Source organism: Archocentrus centrarchus, unplaced genomic scaffold, assembly GCF_007364275.1.
Source record: "Archocentrus centrarchus isolate MPI-CPG fArcCen1 unplaced genomic scaffold, fArcCen1 scaffold_42_ctg1, whole genome shotgun sequence".
NCBI classification, from domain to species: domain Eukaryota; kingdom Metazoa; phylum Chordata; class Actinopteri; order Cichliformes; family Cichlidae; genus Archocentrus; species Archocentrus centrarchus.
The window spans coordinates 1,433,807-1,456,792 of record NW_022060268.1 but is presented as its reverse complement, the minus strand read 5'-3'; the positions used below and the strand labels follow the sequence as shown (position 1 = coordinate 1,456,792).

The 22,986-nt window shown below is 48.2% G+C and overlaps 1 protein-coding gene across 1 annotated transcript; it reads right to left on the bottom strand.

Moving 5' to 3' along the window:
* Positions 1–10,758: 10,758 nt before the first annotated feature.
* On the bottom strand, positions 10,759–21,046 carry LOC115777043 (voltage-gated potassium channel subunit beta-3-like). Its single transcript, XM_030724859.1, has 7 exons — positions 20,962–21,046; positions 17,626–17,712; positions 16,474–16,559; positions 15,787–15,907; positions 11,212–11,306; positions 10,961–11,101; positions 10,759–10,827 (listed from the first exon to the last, which is right to left on the bottom strand). Exons 1-7 carry the CDS (start codon positions 21,044–21,046, stop codon positions 10,759–10,761), a joined length of 684 nt encoding a protein of 227 aa, XP_030580719.1.
* Positions 21,047–22,986: the final 1,940 nt, after the last annotated feature.

The following is a 22,986-nucleotide window of genomic DNA, read 5'->3' as shown; positions in this document are numbered from 1 at the left end:
CAGGGCAAGAGGAAACAGCAGGGAACAACAGGTGAGGCAAATGAAACTAAATACACAGGGGAAGCAAAGCTAAACACAAAGCACAAGGAAATCACATTGGCAAAATAAAACAGGAAGTGATAAACCAAGGAACACGCAGACAAGTCACAACACTGGGAACATGACCAACATACAGGGAGGACAAACTCAGGAAATAAACTATTAACACAAAACGCTGGGCCAACGGCCCAGGACATGACAGTACCCCCCCCTCAAAGGCCGGCTCCCGACGGCCAAAACCAGAAACAAAACCAGACAAGGGCGGGAGGCGGGGGACCAGGAAGGAGGGCCCGAAACAAAAACAGACAGGGAGCAAACAAAGTCAGGAACAAACCCAAAAACACAAGGAAGCACTGGAGCAAGGGTAGAGCACAAGGGCAAAAAACAATAAGCACAAGGAACCGAACAAAGAAAAGCAATGGCACAAGCTGAATACAGTCCAAAAACCAGAGCAAAAACACGGGGATGAGAAAACAAAAAAAAACAACCGGATGAAACAAAAAGCGACGGCACAAGGCCGGAGAGCTCCAATGTCCAAAATAGGGGGTCGAAACAAGGAACAGTCCAGGAGCTATGACAAAACAAAAACAGCAGGGGAAAAAACAGTCCACAGTTCAGGGGAGTCAGTGGGAAATCCAAAACAAAAAACACACAGTTCAGGAGGCCGCAGAGGCCAAGGGGCCACAAAGCAAAGTCCCAACGAGGGAGGCCGACCGCGCTCCCAGCGGCGGCGGCGACGAGGACGAGAAGGAATCACTGGAGGCCGACCGCGCTCCCAGCGGCGGCGGCGACGACGAGGAGGAGTCACTGGAGGCCGACCGCGCTCCCAGCGGCGGCGGCGACGACGAGGAGGAGTCACTGGAGGCCGACCGCGCTCCCAGCGGCGGCGGCGACGGGGAGCAGGCACCGGAGGCTGACCGTGCTTCCAGCGGCGGCGGCGGAGACGAGGAGAAGACACTGGAGGCCGACCGCGCGGCATGCGGCGGCGACGAGGAGGGGTCACTGGAGGCCGACCGCGCTCCCAGTGGCGGCGGCGACGAGGAGGGGTCACTGGAGGCCGACCGCGCTCCCAGCGGCGGCGGCGACGAGGAGGGGTCACTGGAGGCCGACCGCGGGGCGTGCGGCGGCGGCGACGGGGAGCAGACACTGGAGGCCGACCGCGGGGCATGCGGCGGCGGAGAAGGGCGACCCCGGGCTCTGGTGGGGAACCCTCGGGTGACGTGGAGCGCTCGGACTGAGCAGAGACCCCCACCGGCTCGGACTGAGCGGGACCCCCTGGCTCGGAGCGCTCGGACTGAGCGGAGACCCCCATCGGCTCGGACTGAGCGGGACCCTCGTGCGCGGAGCGCTCGGACTGAGCGGAGACCCCCATCGGCTCGGACTGAGCGGGACCCTCTGGCGCGGAGCGCTCGGACTGAGCGGAGACCCCCATCGGCTCGGACTGAGCGGGACCCTCTGGCGCGGAGCGCTCGGACTGAGCGGGACCCTCTGGCGCGGAGCGCTCGGACTGAGCGGAGACCCCCATCGGCTCGGACTGAGCGGAGACCCCCATCGGCTTGGAGTGAGCTGAGCCCATGGGCTGAACGGGGCCTACATAGTGAGGCACCGGATGCGTAGGCTGGGACCGCGGAACAGGGCACACTGCTGCTTTATTGAGCAGCAGGGGCTGCTCGAGGAATAGCCGAGGTGCAGGGGGCTGCGTGGAAGCAGGCCGGGAGACGACTGGCTGCGTGGAAGCAGGCCGGGAGACGACTGGCTGCGTGGAAGCAGGCCGGGAGACGACTGGCTGCGTGGAAGCAGGCCGGGAGACGACTGGCTGCGTGGAAGCAGGCCGGGAGACGACTGGCTGCGTGGAAGCAGGCCGGGAGACGACTGGCTGCGTGGAAGCAGGCCGGGAGACGACTGGCTGCGTGGAAGCAGGCCGGGAGACGACTGGCTGCGTGGAAGCAGGCCGGGAGACGACTGGCTGCGTGGAAGCAGGCCGGGAGACGACTGGCTGCGTGGAAGCAGGCCGGGAGACGACTGGCTGCGTGGAAGCAGGCCGGGAGACGACTGGCTGCGTGGAAGCAGGCCGGGAGACGACTGGCTGCGTGGAAGCAGGCCGGGAGACGACTGGCTGCGTGGAAGCAGGCCGGGAGACGACTGGCTGCGTGGAAGCAGGCCGGGAGACGACTGGCTGCGTGGAAGCAGGCCGGGAGACGACTGGCTGCGTGGAAGCAGGCCGGGAGACGACTGGCTGCGTGGAAGCAGGCCGGGAGCCAGAGAGAGCGGGCTGTGAGCTAGGGAGATCTGGCTGCGTGGAAACAGACCGCGAGCGAGAGAGATCTGGCTGCGTGGAGACAGACCGAGAGCTAGGGAGATCTGGCTGCGTGGAAACAGACCGAGAGCTAGGGAGATCTGGCTGCGTGGAAACAGACCGAGAGCTAGGGAGATCTGGCTGCGTGGAAACAGACCGAGAGCTAGGGAGATCTGGCTGCGTGGAAACAGACCGAGAGCTAGGGAGATCTGGCTGCGTGGAAACAGACCGAGAGCTAGGGAGATCTGGCTGCGTGGAGACAGACCGAGAGCTAGGGAGATCTGGCTGCGTGGAGACAGACCGAGAGCTAGGGAGATCTGGCTGCGTGGAGACAGACCGAGAGCTAGGGAGATCTGGCTGCGTGGAGACAGACCGAGAGCTCGCTGACACTGGGGCCTGAGAGGGAGCTGACACTACTGGAGCTACAGAAGGAGCAGGAGCTGAGGGAACTGGGACCAAAACCGAAGGAACTAAGACAGGGGCTGAGGGAACTGACTGAGAGGGCACTGAAACAGCTGACACTGGGGACCGAGGAAGAGTTACTGGAGCTGACTGAAGGCGAGGGAGAGCGACTGGAGCTAGAGCTGACTGAGACCCTGCTGCTGCAGCTAACACAGAAAACCGATGCGAAGGCTTGGACCTGGTTGCCCCCACCCGCGGAACAGGAACGGGTGCAGAGGTCAGCCCGTCCGTGGCTGCCCCCACCCGCGGAACAGGAACGGGTGCAGAGGTCAGCCCGTCCGTGGCTGCCCCCACCCGCGGAACAGGTACGGGTGCAGAGGTCAGCCCGTCCGTGGCTGCCCCCACCCGCGGAACAGGTACGGGTGCAGGGGGAGCTGGAGCCAAGGGAGCGGGAGCAGGGTGAGCAGAGGGAGCTGGAGCTAACTGAGGGGTCTGAGACTGCGACTGAGGAGGAGCTGGAGCTAACTGAGGGGTCTGAGACTGCGACTGAGGAGGAGCTGGAGCTAACTGAGGGGTCTGAGACTGCGACTGAGGAGGAGCTGGAGCTAACTGAGGGGTCTGAGACTGCGACTGAGGAGGAGCTGGAGCTACAGCTGACTGGGAACACTGCGACTGAGGAGGAGCTGGAGCTACAGCTGACTGGGAACACTGCGACTGAGGAGGAGCTGACACTGGAGGAACTGACACTGGAGGAACTGACAGAGTGCTAGGGTGAACAGACATTAGGGAAACCGACTGAAGGCTAGAGGGGCCTGAGTACGTCAAAACTGGCCGCGTGGAAGCAGGCCGGGAGACAGAAAGAGCAGACTGCGAGCTAGAGAGAGCAGGAGCTAAGGGCGTTAGAGCTGACTGCGAGGAGACTGACTGCGAGGAGACTGACTGTGAGCTAGGGAGAGGAGCTGACTGCGTGGAAGCAGCCTGAGGCACAGCTGACTGGGGAGACTGAGACACAGCTGACACCGGGCACTGAGAATGCGCTGACACTGGGGACTGAGAATGAGCTGACACTGGGGACTGCTGTAGGTGAAGGGTGGAGGTTAAGAAATCCTGCACTAACCCATGCAGAGAGCCAAATAACCAAGGGTAATCATCGACTAGCCCTTGCAGCTGGGCCGTGAGCTGTTGCTGTTCCTGCTCACATGGGTCAGCCAGAAGGTCCATAACCAGTGAATCCACCCAACGGATAATGGTCTGCTTTGCCACCTCAGGGAGGGGAAAGGCAGGGGGGTGACGGGAATAATTGTCCGCAGGCATAGTAGCGTTGAAGCCAGTGTTACTCACGGAAACGGAGGATTGGGTGTGAAGTGGTGAAGCGGTCCGCGGCGTTATACCGCTCGGGTCTCGGGGTGCCTTCCGCCGTTGCTGCCGGGAACTCCCTCTCCTCCGCGGCTGCCGAGGAAGGGAGGGATCAGCGAAAGGGGAGGCAGGTGAGTGACGATGACGGGGACTGTTCAAAGACGCCGGGCCCCCCAGCGCTAGACGAGTGCCGTCGAAAAAATTGGAGCCGGAGGGGGTTTTGTAATGGTCGCGTCGTTCTGTCATGGCCGGGGAGGAAACGGACGAGGAAGGACTCACATGAAGGACTCCAGAAGCAAACATAACTAAAAAGGGGATTTATTTCAACGGGGAGACACAAATACAAAAACCTTGGAAGGGAGGCACGGGGAGACGAAGGGCAGGCACAGGGAACACAGGAACATGCGGGCACAAAACATCAACGACGCGACAAGGAACACATGGAAACTGAGGGCTTAAATACACACTGGGTAATCAGGGCAAGAGGAAACAGCAGGGAACAACAGGTGAGGCAAATGAAACTAAATACACAGGGGAAGCAAAGCTAAACACAAAGCACAAGGAAATCACATTGGCAAAATAAAACAGGAAGTGATAAACCAAGGAACACGCAGACAAGTCACAACACTGGGAACATGACCAACATACAGGGAGGACAAACTCAGGAAATAAACTATTAACACAAAACGCTGGGCCAACGGCCCAGGACATGACATTGTGTGTGTGTGTGTGTGTGTTGAGAAGTGAAATAACAAATGAGCCTTCATAGCACCCTCAGTAAAATGCTTAGCCCCCCCCCCTTAGCTCCTGCAGAAAGTTATTTGTGGAGCCGCCACTGTTTCAAAGCCTCCTCTTGATACACTGACATAACACAGCGACTGTGTTTGAAGCACTTTGAAAAGCTTTGTTCATCCCAACAACGTTTTGATCCCTCTCCTTCTTCAGTTTCTGATTTGTGCCCTTTCTTTTTGCCTCTCCTTCTCTGCCATCATCTCTACAGAGGATTCTAATAAAATAGTCGTGATCGAGCGCGTTCTCGAAAGCGCGTGCTGGAGCGCCTTTTGTGTGTGTGTGTGTGGGGGGGACATGAGGAGGGGAGGTGAAGGAGCACAGGGTTAGGGTTAGTTACTTCGGTAGCACATATACTAAAATTGGAGTGAAGGAGCACAGCGGCGCCTGATCCGTGCCTCTGTTATTGATCATATATGCGCAGCGGTTAATACAGAAAATGCCGACTACACAAATCATTTGCCCTCATCGCCCCCTTGTGGCGCTCCTATGCATTGTATATAGTGCATGCGCACTTTTTGCGCCACTGTTTCCTAGGTGATACCATGATCAAACTTATTATTCTCTCTGTCTGAATCGTGATTAGGGTTGCCACCTTTCACAAATGAAAATAAGCAATTAGCCATAAAATGAAATACTTTTTTAGCAATGAAGACTTTATTGTGAAAGATTGCTGCATATAAAGTGCTGTTAAATGAGGCTGCATTACATGCAAATATATAACAACGTGCAATGAAACATTCTGGGGCCGTGGTGCAGGGTCGGTGTAGCAGCGGACATTTTTAAAAGGCGCGGGTGTGTGGCGTCTGTCGCTAGGAAACGGTGACAGCAGCGCCCACAGACATTTGTCTGTGGCTGCGCCAGCTGGCAACACCGGTCCGTAGTAGGCTGGGGGTCCTAAGAGCATCCACCCTTAGTATTTCCTGTATTTTATTCTGTGCTTAATTGTTACATTTAGTGTTGATTTGTGTGTGACAGACATGAGTTTTGGACATTTTTGAAAATACGGAACAAACGTATCGGTTCAATACAACATTTAATAAAGGACGATTCCGTATTTTACGGGACGGGTGGCAACCCGGACCTTGATTTTTTTTCTTTCCAATAAACACTCTTCTTCTACTTTGGTTAGTTTAAGAACCAATTATTGAGTGTTATGGTTTGATTTTGTTTTTTACTATAATTCTGGTAGAGTGGTTTTCATAGTGGCAATTCAGCATATACTACAAAATAAAGGCGCTTCCTTACAGTAGGTCTGTGGGCATTTTATTTTGAAAGGAATAAAGAATCACATCAAAGAGATTCTTTATTCCTTACAGTAGGTCTGTGGGTATTTTCTTTTGAAAGGAATTCCAGAATTCATTCCAAAGTAAAGCATAAAGAGATGATGCTTTAGTCTTTGATCTTAGAGGGTATAAACAGGCTCAACATTCAGACAGTTAGTGAAACACAAACCAAGAAGGCTGTCAGACCCAAAGCAATCGGACACTTAAAACACAGAAGCAAACCTGAGAAGGCAAAACTCTGAAGCACCTGCAAAGATGTCACACCCACAAAGACCAAAGAAAGGCAACATGCAGATGGGTGTGAACTATAATGCGTGGGAGCAGAGCGCAGCTCCGAAGCGGCAGCAGCAGCTGGAATCAGGGTTATAATAGTTTTGGATTTTACATTATAGTTTAGTTTCAGTTAGTTTTTTACTTTTTTCTCTCTAATTCAGTTAGTTTTAATTAGTTTTCAGAGTGGTTTTGCTCGTTTTTATTAGTTTTTATTTTTGGTTTTATGCTTAGTTTTAGTTAGTTTCAGTATTAGTTTTAGTATTTTCATACTTAATCAGGTACGCTTTAAAGATCCCCTTTAAAGAAATAAATTCAGCAACCAACTGTTCACAGACAGCAGCACTACATGCTAAATGTGTGTAATATTAAGGACACACATGAACATCAACAGGGAGAAACAAAGAACAATATGAACTCCAAAACTCGATAAATTCTACAATAAACTCCCAATAAAGTTCAGCCTCAGTGCAGCAGATTAACAACAGCTACATGTGGTGTTTGACAAAAACAAACTCCTTGAAGGAGTCAAAGCTCAAATCCAGCTGCATCCTGATGTTCTCACCACCTGATGCTGCTTCTGTTTTGGAGCTAGCTTGGTTAGATGCTCGCTGATTAGACTTGCAGGGTCTTTGCGGCCTCTGTAGCCTACGGAAGTGTCCGACCTCATGTCCGCATTTATGCATGTATAGCTGGATTGCGTGTGTTAATTACCTTGTGGTTGTGTGCTGGGGGTTTTTTGGTCCTCGCTCTTTGTGCTCAGTTTTTAGGGTGCAAACATATTTGTCCCTGTTTTTTCACTTTCTTCCTTCCTTCACGTCCATTCCCATAGTTTCAGCAGCTCCCTCCAGGAATTTGCTGACATTTGTGAGTCCTTATATTGATGCTTTGATTATTAGTCCTGATTGTTATTATCTGACTGATAAAGTAGCCGGAAACGCACAAGGACTAAACACAACGTTGTGGCTGCGTTGACCCGACGAGTAGTCACGTTTCTCTGGAGGTGCAGGCCGGGTTGCCTTGTAGGATGAGAGCGGTTTCCGTAGCTGCCTTGTGTGCGCTTCTCAGGTCTACTTTGATGTTGGTGTTTTTTCCTGACTAAGAAGTGTTCCGTACATCATCCACAACATCATCCACAACAAGACACTCGCTGCTATCTGTGCTATCATAGTAAAAAAAAAAAAAAAAACACCACATGGGACTCTCTGAGGAGCAGCGCGGTGTGCGCACGCACGCACATGCGCACCCATTTCCCCGACGGCGTTCCGAGCTTAAACTCGGAGAGAGGAAAAAAATGATTTCATATCAATCCACAAGACTTTTGAAAAAATAACAATATCTATAATTTCAGTTAGTTTTAGTTAGTTTTGTAAACTCACAATTCAGTTTTAGTTAGTTGTCGTTTCTTCCTTTTAATTTTAGTTTTTTATTTATTTCAGTTAATGACAATGTTTTTTCAATTTCAGTTTTCGTTATTTCGTTCGTTTTCGTTAACTATAATAACCCTGGCTGGAATCCCAGGAAAAGGAAGAAGATTGGGAAAGTGATGAACCTCACCCAACCTATTGCCTTAAAGGTTTGGAATTTTGTACAGACGATTCAGCGTTAGGACAGGCATACAACAAGCTGAACAATACTCACCGTCAATACCAAAAAGCGACAAAGGCACAAATCACCAGTCTGACACGGAAACTGAAGGAAACTGAGCGTAAACTAAGTGAACTTCAGAAGTGTTTCCTTAGCCCCGATAATTCACAGGACACAATCGTTCTGATGAACCAGCTGCTCGAATCTCAGAATAAAGTAAAGGAGCTCGAAGGCGACATAACAGATTATAAGAATACCATTAAGAGCCTGACAGAAGACCATTTTAGGTTTAGAAATCAATGTACCGACCACAGACTGGTTTCAGAGCTCACCATTAGAGAGCTGAAGAAACAGCTGGCAGAGGCTTGTTCACCACAAAACCTGCAGGCACAAAGTAGCCAACCTGCTGCAGAACTGAGTGCAGAGCCTTCCCGCCGAGCCACGAAGGCTTCACAGGCTGACTTCAGATCTGCTAAAGAGGCTGACCTTGAGCTCAAGTGTGGCAACCAGCAAGCGCAGATCCATCAGCTCCAGCAGCAGCTCCAGCTGCAGCTCAAGCAATTTGACGACAACAAAGTGGTTTCAGAGCGCACCATTAATGAGCTGAAGAAACAGCTGGCAGAGGCTCGTTCACCACGAAACCTGAAGGAACAAAGTACTGCTGCAGTACAAACTGCTGCAGTACTGAGTGCAGAGCCTTCCCGCCGAGCCACGAAGGCTTCACAGGCTGACTTCAGATCTGCCAAAGAGGCTGACCTTGAGCTCAAGTGTGGCAACCAGCAAGCGCAGATCCATCAGCTCCAGCAGCAGCTCCAGCTGCAGCTCCAGGAATCTCAGAGACAACTGGAGGAGCAGGCAATCCAACACAGACAGGAGAGAGAGAAATTCCAGTCTGAAGTGAATGAGGTCAAATCCCTGCTCAATAACTACAAGAACCTTCATGCTTTCTACCTTAAAGTCATGGAGGAGGAGAAGGAAGAAAAGAGCAGCATGGGAACTCCACTGGAAAAAGCAGAGGCAGAGAAGGAATTCCTGCCGCAGACTGTGGAGCCTCTGCAGAAAAAGCAAGACATGGAAAAAGGAAAGGAAGGAACAGTGGACTTGGTGCCGCAGACTTCCTTGTCTCTGCAGGAGCCTGCTGAAGAGAAGCAAAGCATGGAGCAAGAAAAGGCAGGAAAAGGAGACTCACTGCTGGAAGCTGTGAGATCTTTGCAGGAGTCTTTGAAAACCAAACAAGAAAATGAGAAGATCCTCACCACCAAGCTGGAGAAGCTAGAGGAACAACCCAAACAGAAGAAGAAGAAGAAGCGCAATTGGCTGCTTAGGCTATTCAGCAGAATCAAGTCCTAAAAATCAGATTTTTTTGGTCCTAAAAATCACATTTATACACAACATAATATGTCAGTGAACTTGTCAGAGGTACGGTAACAAATCATTCCTTGTTTTCCCCCCCAACCAGCCGCGGCAGATGGCTGCCCCTCCCTGAGCCTGGTTCTGCCGGAGGTTTCTTCCTGTTAAAGGGAGTTTTTCCTCCCCACTGTCGCCAAGGGCTCGCTCAGAGGAGGGGATCTTCTGATTGTTGGGGGGCTCTTTAAACCAACCACTGATCAGTTCACTGGCATTACATTTCAGACTCAGCAAATATGTAAACGGATGACTCCTCACAATCATGACATGACTGTCATGATGTCAGGAATCATCATCAGGAATCATTTAAAACATCTTTGCTGAGTCACGTTTGGTTGTTTATCAATATGACTTTTAGGACCCTGAGACCAAATTTAATAAAAAAAAAAAAAAAAAAATCAAAGTATCTGTGTGAATGTTTTCATATATACTGTATATACTGTTTTATGGTAAAATACTGGCAGCTGTGGTTGGCAGAACTTCACTATTAAAAATATGGTACAACACATGAGAAATGACATTTTACAACCAACAACTGCTTGTGGTTCATTAAGAAGAAAATAACAGGTAAAGCCCAGTGCACACAAACACACACGGTTAAACTTTCAAAAGCTTTTTGGTGAAACAGATTGAACTGATCCAATCACTCGTCCAGTATGAAGGTACGGCAGTGTTGAGATCTTCTGTAAAACAGTGTGTGTCTGCATACATATCAATAAAATCCATGGAGCATTGCCTGGCTGATGAAGAGTGTGAGAGTCCAGGTATGACTGCAGAGCGTACTCAGGATGGGATGGAGTCACACATGGACACGATGCTCATGGAGCTGGAACTTAAAGCGAGTGTGGGCACCGGTTCAGCTCGCAGACCCACGTTAACCATCAGGTGTTCACTGTGGATGGGCACGATCCTTTTTATGCAGCCAGAAAACAAAGACAAACCAAGCTGGATGGATGCAGTGCTGAAGCTTGATGCTGCCACAGATACTCGTGTGAAATAAGAAAAACGTCCTCTTTCAATTCAAAGCTTTTACATGTCAGGGTATTCTAAAAAATCCTCTGGTCTTTTTCAGGTTGTAAACGTCTTCAAATCCAAGTTCAAATTAACAGCATGACATTAGACTGTGTCATTATTCAGTAAACAAAGCTCAAATGCAGGGTCAGAATAAGTATAGCCTTCATTTTTACATGGCAATTAAGCAGGAAAGTGACAGCCAGGAGCTGATAATCAAATACACTTGATCAACTGTGAGCAGACCGATGAAAGTCGATGTTTTAGCTGCTCTGCAGTCCATCACGCTACAGAGAGAAAGATCATGTCTCCTCCTCATCCTGAGGAGCAATCCACATGGCCAGGATGAGGAGCAGACAGAGGCAGAAGCAGCAGGGGAGCTATCTGATCAGGCAGAGAGTGCAGGAGAGTCACATTTTTAGGCCCCCCGCACCCATCCAAATCTACACACACACACACACACACACACACACACACACACACACACACACACACACACACACACACACACACACACGCTGCAGTAGTCTAGATTACCGATGGCCAGCTGTGCAGCCATGCAGTTCAGCCTGTTGGCCAGCAGGTGGAGCTCTTTGATTTTACTGAGCTGCTTCTTCCTCTCGTCGCTGCAGAGACGCTCCTTCAGCCACGTGTAGCCCTACATGCACGCACACACACACACACACACACACACACACACGTATTGATCAGCAGGGTAACAGATGGCCTCGTTCTGCCTGCCGTGCTGAAGACGGATGATGATCGTACCTTCATGGCAGCTCTGGAGCTCTCGGGGACGCCCTCGTTGTATTTGCCTGACAGCAGGCCGCAGGCTAACGGGGACCAGGTCATGGCTCCGACACCTGTCGGACACACGCACCTCATGTTGGAGCACTTTTGTTAAACTGGTCTAAATTTAGAGCCGGACCTGAACAGCTGCCGTCCCCGCAGACCTCGGCTGGGTCTCAGTGAGACGCAGTGCAGCATTTCATCCATCCTAACAGCCTGAAAACAACCTCCTGAGAACTCATCAGTGATGTTTCACTGACACAAATGACACAGCTAGTGTTCACCCAGCTCTCTGACTCCATCAGAGTCCCTCTATACGACCTGTGAGCCACCAAAACCACAGCCCAGAGCGCCCAGAGCTCCCAGAGCAGCTCCCAGAGCTCCCACTGCACGGTTTAAAACAGTCCCCATCTAATCTATGAGATTAAGGCAGCTTCATGGTGTTGTTGTTAATAGGTTTGCACTGACTCAGTCCTCTGAGATGATAGAATAAAGAACACAGCCATCATGAAAAGAAATTAAAGCATGCAAACAAAACAAATCTACTCTAATCAATCATAAACCAAGTCAATAACAAAACAGTAACACAGAAAACATAAACTCAAGAGCAAAACCTCTGAAATGGTGATATTAAAGCTGTTGGTGAGCCTGAATTCAGGTTCTTTCAAAATAAAAGCACTCAGGTGCTGGTGATTTATCAGCGTTTGAAAGCTTGTCACAGTGATCTGCTGCAGCAAGACTCACTGAGGCTGCAGCTTTTATAACATTAAATAATAAAAACTTTCCAGCAGCTTCTTAATGCAAGACAACAAACAACCAAAAACACACTGCCTATCCCCCAAAAAAGTCACCACCAAAGAAAAGGTCACACTAATATTTTGTTGGACCGCCTTTAGCTTTGATCACAGCATGCATTCGCTGTGGCATTGTTTCCATAAGCTTCTGCAGTGTCACAGGATTTATTTCCATCCAGTGTTGCATTCATTTTTCACCAAGATCTTGCAGTGATGATGGCAGATTCAAAGCCTTCTCCAACACATCCCAAAGATTCTCAATGGGGTTGAGGTCTGGACTCTGTGGAGGCCAATCCATCTTTCACAGTTCCAGCCCAATGAATCCTGGAATTGTCATCTTGGAATATGCCCGTGCCATCAGGGCAGAAAAAATCCACTGATGGAATAACCTGGTCATTCAGTACATTCAGGTAGTCAGCTGACCTCATTCTTTGAGCACATAATGTTGCTGAACCTAGACCTGACCACCTGCAGCAACCCCAGGTCACAGCACTGCCCCCACAGGCTTGTACAGGAGGCACTCGGCATGATGAGTCCATCACTTCACCTGCCTCTCTTCTTACACTGATGCACCATCACTCTGGAACAGGTGAATCTGGACTCATCAGGCCACATGACCTTCTTCCATTGCTCCAGAGTCCAGTCTTTATGCAAACTGAATAGCGACTTTTTCCTAAACGTGTATAGATGTAAGTCGCTGTCTCCATCGCTTTCTTCCTCCAGCTTTGAACTGAGTCTCTGAGCTGGGTCGCTCTCACCCTGTGCTCTTATTTACAGGCCACCCAGATACAATGAGGACTTTTTAAATGACTTTTCTGAACTGTTGGCTGATATGATGCTCAAATATGATCAAGTCCTTATTGTTGGAGATTTTAACATACATGTGTGCTGTCCTGACAAACCAATGGTTGAGGACTTTTTAAATTTGACTGATTCTTTTAATTTTACGCAGTGGGTGTCTGGGCCCACACAGGAACGTGGTCATACACTTGACCTGGTTTTATCATATGGGCTGTCTATTTCCAACTTAATGATTTGCGATGCTGTATTTTCAGATCATAAGCTGTTTGACATTGTTCTGCCCTGTAACTTTGTTAAACCTCGTGCTTCTGCACGGCGCTGTCGGATCGTAAACCAGCTCACTGCTACTGGCTTTTCTGCTGTTCTTGATCAGAACGTTCCTGAGTCTGTATCTTCTGATACAGAGATGCTCACTTCTGGTTTTATTCTGTTTGCTAGTTCGTTTTAGATGAAGTGGCCCCACTAAAAACCAGGAAACCTAAGATTAAGTTAGAACCCTGGTTAAATGATACGACTCGTGCTGCTCGACGCGAACGCCGAAAAGCCGAACGAAAGTGGAAAAAAGACAAGTTACAAGTGTCGTTCCAAGTACTAAAAGACTGTTGGCATCACTACCAGCTAGTGGTGAAAGATGCCAATCGGGAGCACTTGTCTAGCATCATTCTGCGTAACTGTCACAAGCCTCGTGTATTATGTAATATCATTGATAATGTTTTAAACACCTGTCAGTGTACTGGCATTGAGCCTTCACTTTTTTTGCAGTTTATTTTGTGGATAAAGTGAACAGTGTTAGGGCTCATATATTATCCCCAGCCTTTGACCCCTCAGTCTCTGTTCATGGCTCTGCTGCTCTGTACCAGTCTGAGCCTGTCACTCTGTCCTCCTTATGTGAGACTGTTGGTCACCTGAAGCCCTCAGAGGCTCTCCGACTGACACTATCCCACCTCGACTTTTTAAGGAGGTTATTTCTGTCTTAGGCCCACTGGTCCTGGCTCTCATTAATAGTAGCCTGTCTACTGGCGTGGTTCCTAAAGTTTTTAAATGTGCAACAATTCAACCACTGATCAAAAAACCTGGTCTTGATCCCTTTGTTTTATCCAATTATAGGCCCATTTCTAAGCTTCCTTTTCTGTCTAAAATCCTAGAGAAAGTTGTTTTTAGCCAATTGAAAGCCTTCCTAGATGACAATAATATCCTTGAGGTCTTTTGGTCTGGCTTTAAACCTCTTCATAGTACTGAATCTGTGTTGCTGAGGGTTTTTAATGATATCCTTTTAGCTACAGATGCAGGAGACTACGTGGTTTTACTTCTCTTAGATTTGACAGCTGCCTTCGACACTGTGGATCATAGTATTTTAATTTCTCCTTTAGAGCAGTATGTGGATGGCTCTAAACTTTCTTAATTTTAAAGAAAAAAAGACGGAGGTGATTGTTTTTGGCCCTCGTACCACTGGTGGATCTCCACCCGTGGACCTGGGTCCATTATCACAATATGTGAAGCCGTCTGTCACAAATTTGGGTTTTATGATGGATGAGAGTTTTAAGTTGGAGGGTCAGATCAGTGCAGTGGTGAGATCTGGTTTCTTTCATTTGAGGCAGCTGGCAAAGATAAAAAAATATTTTATCAAAAAAACACTTTGCAGTAGTGATCCCTGTCTTTATCACAGCTAGGCTGGATTACTGCAACGCTTTGTATGTTGGTGTTAGCCAGTCTTCTGGACGGGATCACGGAGGATGGAGCGTATTACTCCTGTTTTATCCTCACTGCACTGGCTGCCCGTCCATTTTACCATGCTTTTATTTGTTTTTAAGTCATTACTTGGCCTTGCCCCACCTTATCTCACCAAGTTGCTGCACCTACATGCTCCTTCCCGGTCACTCAGATCAGCTGACCAGCTGCACCTCGATGTGCCGAGGACACAGCGGAGGCTCAGAGGAGACCGAGCCTTTGCTGTGGCAGCTCCTAAACTCTGGAATTCACTGCCATTGGGCATCAAACAGGCCTCGTCATTGGCCAATTTTAAATCTGCTCTGAAGACCTACCTTTTTCATTTGGCCTTTGAGGAGTATGAGCTGCTGTTTTGTTTTGTTTTTATTTTATGTAATTTTTTTAGGATAAACTGTGTATTTTATTGTTTTGATTTATTTATTTTTTATCTTTTAAATGTTATCTTCTCTTGTCCTGATGTGTTTTATGTACAGCACCTTGGTCGGTGGTTACTGTTTTTAAAGTGCTTTATAAATAAACTTGGCTTTTTTCTGGTCAGCCTCACTGATTAGTGGTTTTCTTAAGGCTGCACAGCTGTTCAGTCCCAATCCCCTGAGTTCCCTCTGCATTGTGTGTGGAAATGCTCTTACTTTCACTATTAAACACAGCCCTTAGTACTACTGTTGTTTTTCTCTGATCTGATTTCACCAAACGTTTAAGTGATCTCCGATCACGATCATTCAGGATTTTTTTCCGGCCACATTTCTTCCTCGAAGACGATGGGTCCCCCACTGTCCTTCCAGTTTTTAATAATGTGTTGGACAGTTCTGCTCAATTTTAGTAGTTTCTGCATCTCCTCAGATGTTTTCTCTGCTTGATGCAGCCAATGATTTGACCCTTCTCAATCAGACTGACATCTTTTCCAGGACCACGCGATGTGTCTTTGACATGATTGTTTAAGAAATGAGAAGCAACTCATTGCACCAGTTGGGGTTAAATAACTTGTTGCCAGCTGAAAGATAATCGCCCATGCAGTAATTAACCAGTAGGAGGCTCTTACCCATTTGCTTAGTTAAATCCAGGTGGCAACTTTTTTTGGCCAGGTAGTGTATTATTAATAAACTAAACGTGGAGCCCAGAAACCTAATGACTCCATAAAACCTGAAAACCAGCAACAGCAAGCTGAAAACATCCAACCAAACACGTGTGTGTGTGTGTGTGTGTGTGTGTGTGTGTGTGTGTGTGTGTGTACCGATCTTGTGGTAGAGTTCAGGCAGGTGAAGCTCTACTTTGTCTCTCTGGAAGTAATGATACTCAGCCTGCTCACACACTGGAGGAATCAGGTTAAACTGCCGCGCGATGGAGTACGCCTCCTGGTGGACACACAGGTGGACACACACAGGTAAGACACACACACACACACACACACACACACACACACACACACACACACACACACACACACACACAGGTGAGACATACACACACACACAGGTGAGAAACACAGGTGTTCCATTAATAAGTCTTTAATTCAAATTCTGCTTAATTTGCTTTTTTGGTTTAAAGACAAAATGAGAACAACACTTTAGATTCAAACAGGAGCAAACAAACATGAAGCATCATCTGAAGAGTGCAGGTGAACTCCATCCTTACATTTTATGACTGAAACATAAACAGACACGTTCATCACAAAACCCGATGAGACACCGAAGGTTTAGAAGATCCGATCAGGACAGACAAACACGTTTCTGAGATTTTGATATTTATCAGTAACAAAGAAGGAGAGCAAAATGAAAGAAATGAACACTCAGTGTTAAATGCTAATCTGTATCCAAGTATTAGGAAAATCAATAAATAAAGATATCTGCTCAGATTTTAAAACCAGTCTGCAGGTGCAGTGAACCTGCAGGACCTCATGATGAGCAGTGAGTTGTGTTACCATGATCTTCACGACGTTCCAGCGGGAGGTCCCCCTGTACATGGCCATACCCTGCTCAATGACGAAGGTCATCGCACGGACGATCTCTGAAAACACAACAGAAACATCTCAGAAACACATCATTGAGAAGAAACCCTCAGTAACCTCGGTCCTTCAGTAGAATCACATAAACATCGGCCCCTCAGTAGCAACACAGAAACATCGGCCCCTCAGTAGCAACACAGAAACCTCGGCCCCTCAGTAGAAACACATAAACCTCAGCCCCTCAGTAGAAACACTAAAAACTCAGGCCCTCAGTAGAAACACATAAACTTCGGCCCCTCAGTAGAAACACTAAAAACTCAGGCCCTCAGTAGAAACACATAAACTTCGGCCCCTCAGTAGAAACACTAAAAACTCAGGCCCTCAGTAGAATCATGTAAACCTCGGCCCCTCAGTAGAATCACAGAAACCTTGGCCCCTCAGTAGAAACACATAAACCTCGGCCCCTCAGTAGAAACACAGAAACCTTGGCCCCTCAGTAGAAACACATAAACCTCGGCCCCTCAGTAGAAACACATAAACCTCGGCCCCTCAGTAGAAACAAAAAGACTGAAGAGACTAAAGTCTGACACCCGCTCACATCAGAAGTCTCTACAGTTCCACAAAGACTGCAGATCTCACAGGATGACCTGCAGGAAAAGAGAACTTCCACTGTCACTCTATGCAGTTCTTTTTTACAGGTTTCTACTGTAGTAAAACACCTCTGTGTGAGTGTGAGGGCACCTCACAGCACCTCGAGCTGCTTTACAACGTCCTCCATTTTCATTTGGGGTGTAAAGCGAGCAGCAAGGACCAGATTTAAGAAGGTGGAGATTTTACAGCTGGTTTCTCAGTATTACAGTTGTGTAGTTTTTAGTAGAACTTCTTCTTTTTTTTTTTTTGGGGGGGGGGGGGGGGGGTGTAGTTTTTGAGATGTGACAGAGACTTTCATTTGTATTTCACTGATAAATAGCATCAGTACCTCCAGATTCACTGAACCCTAAACACCACAAAACTCTGGGTTTTTTTGCTCTGAAATCTTCAGTTTTATTTGTGTGTTTCTGATTTTATCTCTTTTGGAAGTTGTGTTTGTACAGCACGTGTCCATAGTGTGTGTTTGAGTGTCCTGACCCTCCAGCGGTGCATTGATGTCAGTCCTGTTGGCGAAAACACTGTCCACATAGTCCAACTGTAACCTCGAGAGTGAGCCACGCAGACCTGCAACACACACAGAGACATACACATGGCCGTTCCCAGCATACCGACATAATTCAATCAGACTAGAAAGCAGTTTTATTTTCAGCCTCAAGGACACAAACTGCAGCTGTCAGTTAGCCCTGTGAGTTAGCATCTGTGAGTTTGGACCTCGCAGGCCTCCATACGCTACAATGTGGAGAGCACAGAGGTGGAGTTTACACCAATGATTTCCACTCCACATTACAGACACTCTCTCAGATCCTTTTTATTTCACTTTACTGATGGCAAAGAGTGAAGGTGCATAAATCACTAACAAATAAGATCAGAAGCATCACAGACAGTGAGACTGTGCGCTGAGAGTGAGACTGTGTGCTGTCAGAGAGTGAGACTGTGCGCCGAGAGTGAGACTGTGTGCCGAGAGTGAGACTGTGTGCCGAGAGTGAGACTATGTGCTGAGAGTGAGACTGTCTGCAGACAGTGAGACTGTGCGCTGTCAGAGAGTGAGACTGTGCGCCGAGAGTGAGACTGTGCGCTGTCAGAGAGTGAGACTGTGCGCTGTCAGAGAGTGAGACTGTGCGCTGTCAGAGAGGGAGACTGTGCGCTGGCAGAGAGTGAGACTGTGCGCCGAGAGTGAGACTGTGCGCCGAGAGTGAGACTGTGTGCAGAAAGTGAGACTGTGCGCCGAGAGTGAGACTGTGTGCAGAGAGTGAGACTGCGTCGAGAGTGAGACTGTGTGCAGAGAGTGAGACTGCGTCGAGAGTGAGACTGTGTGCTGAGAGTGAGACTGTGCGCTGTCAGAGAGTGAGACTGTGCGCCGAGAGTGAGACTGTGCGCTGTCAGAGAGTGAGACTGTGCGCTGGCAGAGAGTGAGACTGTGCGCTGGCAGAGAGTGAGGTGCGCCGAGAGTGAGACTGTGTGCAGAAAGTGAGACTGTGTGCCGAGAGTGAGACTGTGTGCAGAGAGTGAGACTGCGTCGAGAGTGAGACTGTGTGCTGAGAGTGAGACTGTGTGCAGAGAGTGAGACTGTGTGCAGACAGTGAGACTGTGCGCTGGCAGAGAGTGAGACTGTGCGCCGAGAGTGAGACTGTGTGCAGAGAGTGAGACTGTGTGCCGAGAGTGAGACTGTGCGCCGAGAGTGAGACTGTGTGCAGAGAGTGAGACTGCGTCGAGAGTGAGACTGTGCACCGAGAGTGAGACTGTGCGCCGAGAGTGAGACTGTGTGCAGAGAGTGAGACTGTGCACTGTCAGAGAGTGAGACTGTGCGCTGGCAGAGAGTGAGACTGTGTGCTGAGAGTGAGATAGATTTTAACCGGCACTGAAAATGTGTTCATTGGGACCCAGACGGTCCATGCATGCATGGGCTATGCTACGCGGACAAAACCTTATGGGGCCCATAATGTTTGCCCTTACTTATCCCATATGGGGCCCACCTATGTGTCCTGGCAGGGAGACACCCTCTCTATTTTTAAGATTAGGCTTAAAACTTTCCTTTATGATCAAGCTTTTAGTTAGGGCTGGATCAGGTGACCCTGAACCATCCAGTTTTTCTGACACTTTGTAGTTTGAGTTTTTTATTTCAGCTTTCGTCAGTTTAGTCCCGTTCTGCCTGACAAACACGTGTTCTCCTCTGAGACTGTCAGTTCTTCCTAGAACTCTGAAGCATGTTGAGGCTGTAAAGCATAAAGTGCTGCTTCATGCACACGCACCCACCCATCATTTCCCCAGAGCTCAAACACACACAATCAGAACTGCAGTTGTTCCTGAGACTTTTTTAAAGTCGCTCTTCATCTCGATGTTTTTACTGTTGATCTGCTTCCTGCGTGTCGCTGATCCAAACGTGAAGCAGCCGTATGAGCGAATTGTGGAGCTCAGCAGTGAACAAAGGATCAGGAAACGGGTTCAAAGCCTCACCTCCCTCCATGCAGCGACACGTTATCAGAGCTGCTGTGGATTTCTGCTCCATGCAGACCGATGACAGCAGAATAAAAGCTTCTGTTATATTCTCAATATATCGGGAAAGAATTAATCACACAGTTGAGAGCTTCATCCACACACCCGCCCCCACAAAGACACATTCCTTTGTTTGCTCCATGACACTGAAACCAATTAAAGGTGCAATCGGTTCTGTGAAGGAATGTTGGAACGAGCTGTCAGGAGAACAATCGGACCCAAACTGTGAATGCCCCTGAACCTGCCGTTCTCTTTTTTGCAGTTCAATTCAACTTTATTTATATAGCACCAAATCATAACAAACAGTTGCTGCAAGGCGCTTTGTATTGTAGGAAAAGACCCTACAATAAGCTTTTGCACTCTACAAAAACATGGTGGGCAGTTTGGAAACTTGGGCGTGGACATTTGAGGTCGTGCAGCTCTGTTCTCAGTGAACAGAGTAAAGTACGTAGCATTAAAGCTTTATAAGCCCCTCCTTCTACCGGTGAATGTACCTCTTCAGTGGCCTCTCAAGCTCTTTGTTCATGTGCAGCACCTTTAAAAACTCAGGTGCTCACAGAGTCCTGGAGCCCAAACATCTGACCCCAGAGGTCAGGGGTCACACAGCAGCATTAATGGCTGACCCCCTGCTGTGGGTGGATCATTGGGCATTTTCAGCATCTTCTTCTTGTCACATGACTGCGTTTGTCTCTGCAGTGTGAGCTGTACTGAGAACAGGCAGACCTGGAATCAAATACAGAGTCTGTATTATTGGATCATAGTAACTGATCATAACCATTGATCATAGTTATTGGATTGGGGAGGGCAGTTATGTTTACAGGGGGGCAGTTTTGTGTTCAGAAATGTGTCGTTTTCACTTGTGTTTTTGTGTGTTGGTTTTTTTGCTTTCTGAAATTGCGGTAGTTTCTGAAGTGTTTGTGTGTTTCGTGTGTTGTGTACTTCCTGCTCTCTGTGCTGCACTGGAAGCTTAAACTGTCAGCGGCTGTTATAATAAGCTGCAGTAAGCCTGAACCTGCCGGCCCTTAATGATTCATTTATTGAGCCATTTGTTCAGGTCAACAGCAGTCTGTAAAACTGCTGCAATTACTCCTCAAACTCCCATCATCCTCCGCTCTGTCCTCATTGTTATCTCTCACCAGAAGCGTTCACCTTCAGAGAGCTCTGACATTATCAGCGACAGACCTTTTCAAATCGTCCTTGACATTATCACAAACGGCTCTTTTTCCACCGCTTTTTTGTCTTTTTGATGTCAGAATTTCAATTTGCTGGCAGACCACGGGGCTCGGGCTCAGGGAAAGACCAAAGCTTTGTTGCTCTGACTGTGGGCGGCGTGAGAGCACGCCACGCCGGTCTGTGAGACGCCGCAGTACTCAGGGCTCTGCGCCAGAACACCGGCGGTAGGCATTGATTGGCGATGACATTTTCGGTAATGGTGATGACTTTCTGTTTGTCCGAGTGTGCGAGGCGCTGCAGGTGGCTGTCACAGAGCACACAGGTGTGTGATGGAATATATCCCACCTCCTGCTCCCTGTCGTATTGTCAGGTGTTCAGAGGAGTCTGAAAGGAGAAGATTTTCTGTTTAAACTGTGTGGAAATGAGCAGATCAAAAGACTTCATGCTTACTTATAAAATAACTAATAAAACTTATTCGTGGCTTATTCTGAGTCACAGATGAACCACAGAAACACTCGATGCACACTCTATTTTTACTTTGCTTTTGATAGTTTTTCATGTTGTTGTTTCAGGCTTTATATTGTGGGTAAAGATCCTACAATAATACAGAGAAAACCCAAAAGTCTAAACAACCCCCTATAAGCAGCACTTGGTGACAGTGGGAAGGAAAAACTCCCTTTAACAGGAAGAAACCTCCAGCAGAACCAGGCTCAGGGAGGGGGGGACATCTGCTGAGGGGGGGGAGCCACCACAGTGGTTGGATTCATCTCAAGGGGAGATGAGGCAGCCTACAGAGAGGAGGTCCTGAATGACAGCCTGGTGTTCAGAGAACAACCTGCACTGAACACCATGAAAACCAAAGAGATCATCATCGACTTCAGGAAGCACAGGACTGACCCAGCTCCCCTCTACATCAACGGCGAGCGTGTGGAGAGGGTCCACACCTTCAGGTTTCTTGGTGTCCTCATCTCTGCTGATCTTTCTTGGTCAGATAACATCACAGCTGTTATCAAGAAGGCTCAGCAGCGACTTCACTTCCTGAGGGTCCTCAGGAAGAACAACTTGGACTCAAACCTGCTGCTGACCTTCTACCGCTCATCCATTGAGAGCCTGCTGACGTACTGTATCACAGTATGGTACGGCAGCTGCACTGAGGCAGACAGGGTCAGGCTTCAGAGGGTAGTCAAGACAGCACAGAGAATCGTTGGCTGCCCTCTCCCCTCCCTGATGGACATCTACACCTCCCGCTGCATCAGTAGATCCAGGAACATCATCAAGGACAGCTCACACCCTGGCTTTGACCTCTGACCTGCTGCCCTCTGGCAGGACCTACAGGTGCATCAAAGCCAGAACAAACAGACTCAAGAACAATTTCTTCACCAGAGCAATCACCACCCTGAACTCACACACTCACCCACCGTAACTGTGCAACACCCACATCTCTGTGCAATATTATATCATTCATACTGAACAATATCTAACATTCCTATATTGGTAATATCCAGTATTCATTCACTAGTCAATACTCACCATCTTCATTATTATATGTATATACTTTTTAAATTTTTTACAGTGTATATATTTTTATACATTATTTTATTTTCTGTATATTTTTAGAAGTTCTATTTTATATTTTATAAAGTTTGTCTTTCTACTGCATGGACAGAATAGGAGTGGCCCTCCAACCTCATTGTACATTCTGTATAATGACAAGAAAGGGACTCTATTCTATGAAGAAGCTTTCCTGAGCTTTATTAACGACCTGCACTGGTGTGGATGTCATATCAGTGACATGGCCGTGATGTTTTACCTGCAGCCTTTCTCCTGATGTTCGTGAGATATTTACACCAGAATCCTCAGTGGGAATAAAAGACAAAAAACAACTAATTTGTCATGAGAATTGTTAAGAAATAGATCACCTGGACGTGTTTGTTCTTGATTAAAAAAAAAAAAAGTATTTGCTGGTTGTGCAGCGTGCAGGTCACAGGTCAGCGGAGGCCCGTCCAGTCAAGTTGCTGTGGCCCCTTACATGAATTCTGATAAGTTACTCTAATTCATACAATTTGATAATGAAAAATTTAAGCAGCCATGTCACCAGTAAGTTATTGCAGTGCCAGCTCAGGTTAATGATTTGGTTTAGTGCTTGTGCAGAGGTCGTGGTGACCAGCCTTA

Coding starts and splice junctions, on each gene's coding strand:
- LOC115777043 (XM_030724859.1), bottom strand. CDS start 21,046: ATGCCTACCGCCGGTGTTCTGGCGCAGAGCCCTGAGTACTGCGGCGTC. Junction 15,908..16,473: donor GGAACGTCGTGAAGATCATG/GTAACACAACTC, acceptor TGTGTCCACCAG/GAGGCGTACTCCATCGCGCG. Junction 10,828..10,960: donor GTAATCTAGACTACTGCAGC/GTGTGTGTGTGT, acceptor CTGCCTGATCAG/ATAGCTCCCCTGCTGCTTCT.